Genomic DNA, 2,895 nt, shown 5'->3' on the forward strand with positions numbered 1-2,895 from the left:
CACCATTCCAGCTGGTGGTGGGACACAGACCTGCCACCACTCCCCAGCACCGCTGGGCAATCTGCTCAGCCCCGCATCATTTCGTAACGCCGTGGGCTGGCCTCGCCTGATCCGATTAGCACATCATTAATTCAAGGTTTGCTGCTGCAAATAGAAAACTGTTGAAAGTGCAGAGTGGATTTGCCTTACGGCCTGCCGGGAGAGAAGTGCTCCCCGCCGCTATCCTTCCGCGGCCGCTGCCAACGCGCAGGATCCCCCTCCTGCAGGGGTGGCTGCAGGATGCTCACGTGGATGCTGCCCCTGGGTTGGCCCTAGGGACAGGGCACAGACCCCAAGGACAGCCCAGGGCAGCCTGCAAACTGCTCCAGCAAGGCCCCACTCATCTTCCTCACCTCTAGCGTCCCTCAAGCCCTTGCTTGCTCGGCCAGACCCTTTGCTTTGAGCATGCACTTGGTTCTGGCTCAGCCCCCAGAGCTGAGCACCGAGGTTGGGATATTCCTGCTCGCCGCTGTGCCTCCATCCCGGAGCTGCCAGCAGCCTCCTCCCAGCACCCTGGATCAGCTCAATGACCTTCAGCACCTGGGTACCAACCCCTCCCAAACACAGCCCACCTGTGCCCCTGGCCCCGTGGGCCACCAGGAGCCACTGGGAGCCACCACAAGCCACTGCGAGCCACCACGACACACCAGCCCTGCCAGCCCCACCAGCCCTGCTGCCCAGGGCTTTAGCTGTCAGCACACATTGCCCGGGGCAGGGACTTGTGATCTCTTTAATTGGACACTGGAGAGCTGCTTAGTTTGCAGATTAGCGGGCGCTATTTCTGCCAAGGTCAGGGGACACGTGAACTGTGACCTTCCCGCTGGCGGGTAGAAGAGGAGGCGGCAGCCCCACCTGGACACCCGCTGCCCGGCCAGGGGGGGACGGTGGAGTGGCCGCCTCCAGCACCATGCCCGGGGCACCTAATCCCAAGCTCTCTGTTTGCGGCTCTTCGTTAGGCTCTTAATAAGGCCTCTGAGACCAGTGTGGTTCAGAAGGGCCGTGGCCATAGGGTCTGCAGAGAGGACGGAGAGCAGATTTCATTATGGGTGGCTTCAGCTCGGTTTAATCCCGACTGGTTGGATTCAGCCAGGGAGACCTTGCCCAGGTCGGGGGGCAGATATTTCCCCCCTCAAAACGGCGGTGGGACGGGCAGACCACATCCCTTCCTGCGCTCGTGCCGTGCTCCGAACCAAGCACCAGGGAAGGAAGCTGGGGGGATGCAGCGCTGTGTTAAAAATAATAGGGAAATGAGAGAGGGCTTCTTCCTATTTCCTGTTTAATAAACGGCCAAAGGCTCCTCTCATCTGCCTTGTCCCACCTGTCCCTCCAGGCCCATGTGCTGCTGCGTGAAGCACAGCTCGGTCGGCCCCTTCCAGCAGGGCAGGATGCTGGCGGACGTGGGGCTGGTGGAGCGCGCGGGGGGCCCAGCTTCATCCCTGGCTCCCGATGGACAGTGCCCTGCAGCGTCCTGCCTCCCCGGGGAATGGCCACGGGGCTTCCCGCGTCCTCCTGCTTCGGTGCCCTCGCCTGCAGGGTCTGCCCTCCGAAGGGAGCCCAGGTGGAGCTGGAGCCACCCAGCAAGCTGGCACCGGTGAACCCACATTGCCTTCCAAAATACAACTGTCCCCAGGTGCTGGCAGAGCTCCCCGGGTGCCGGTGCTGGTGCATCTGGCAACATCCCGGCTCAGCCTCCGGCACTGTGCACGGCAGCTGCCTTATGTAAATGCCCGCAGCCGGCGCTGCTGATTTCTCAAAGCCCCTCAGAGCTCCAGAGCTTCTTCCCCTGATCCGGATTACGCGGCGTGAAAGGCATTAATCCGAAGGCAGGCGCCTCCACGGCTGCAGGGAATTATTGCTGCGCTGTTAAGTAACGGGAGGGAGCAGCGCCGGCGGGAGCGGGTCTCTGGCAGGACGGGGGTCTCCAGCAGGATGGGGGTCTCCAGCTGCCGTCCCTGCACAGGCCCGTCATCACTGTGCACTCACTGCGCATCACTGTGCATCACTCCGTGTTCCTGTGCCGGGCGCTGGTGAGAGATGCAACTGCTGCCATGCGGCCCAGAGCTGCCAGCCCAAAATCAAGCGGGCTGCCCGACTTCTTGGTGGCCCCGGCCACAGGTTCCTCTCGAGGCCGGGAGCCCAGGAGGAAGCTTCGGCAGGGGCTTTTGGCACGTCTGCACTGGCGGGCTGGGGCAGGTGGTGGGGGGGGCGGTCCCTTTGCGTTGGGCTCATGGCTGCAGGGGTTGGCTCATGATGCCAAGGGTGGCAGACAGCCGGGAGGTGGCTCGGCATGGCACTCCATCCTCATCTTCATCCTCCTCTGGCAGGAACCCGTTGTCCCGTCTCCCCCCGGATCAGCCCTGGTGCTCCCGGGCACCCTGGGCAGCAGACTGTGGCTGCTACTCATCTGTAATTAATTGCTGCCAATCACCCTAGCGCAGCTCGAGCTAGCTGCTTGCCCAGCTCGCCGCCAGCCTGTGCACGGCCTGCTTGCTGCTTGCCACGAGGAGCAAAACCACTGGGTCAGCGCCCGGGAGCTGTGGGAACCCCAGTGCTGTTTGCAGCTGGGAAAAGCCTCCCGCCTTCCCGCCCCCCTCCCGGGAGCCCCTGACCCCCACTTCCCTTCTGCCCAGAGGGCACCCACAGATGGGATGACATGAATGTGATTAGGGGCGCCCGGCTCGCTCGGCCACTCGATGCTTGCAGCACCTCCGTCTCCGTGCGGCCGGCAGCAAACGGCAAAGCTCAGCTCCGGCGCAGGCAGCAAGCTCCCCAGGAGCAGGCAGCCCGGTTGCTGCCTGCAAGCTGCCCGCCTGCCCACCACCCCAAACACAGTTCAGGGGCTTGCCGCCGTTCCCC

At 63.6% G+C, this 2,895-nt stretch overlaps 1 protein-coding gene across 1 annotated transcript in view; it reads right to left on the bottom strand.

Moving 5' to 3' along the window:
* ARR3 (arrestin 3, retinal (X-arrestin)) overlaps positions 1 to 2,029 on the bottom strand; it is an 11,147-nt gene extending 9,118 nt beyond the window's left edge. The window contains exons 1-2 of the mRNA XM_009326669.1: positions 2,023 to 2,029; positions 1,113 to 1,167 (exon numbers count right to left, since the gene is read on the bottom strand). Of these exons, the coding sequence (XP_009324944.1) occupies positions 1,113 to 1,167; positions 2,023 to 2,029 (62 nt within the window). The remainder of the gene's footprint in view (positions 1 to 1,112; positions 1,168 to 2,022) is intronic.
* Positions 2,030 to 2,895: the final 866 nt, after the last annotated feature.

Source organism: Pygoscelis adeliae, unplaced genomic scaffold (assembly GCF_000699105.1).
Source record: "Pygoscelis adeliae isolate BGI_AS28 unplaced genomic scaffold, ASM69910v1 Scaffold216, whole genome shotgun sequence".
NCBI lineage: Eukaryota > Metazoa > Chordata > Aves > Sphenisciformes > Spheniscidae > Pygoscelis > Pygoscelis adeliae.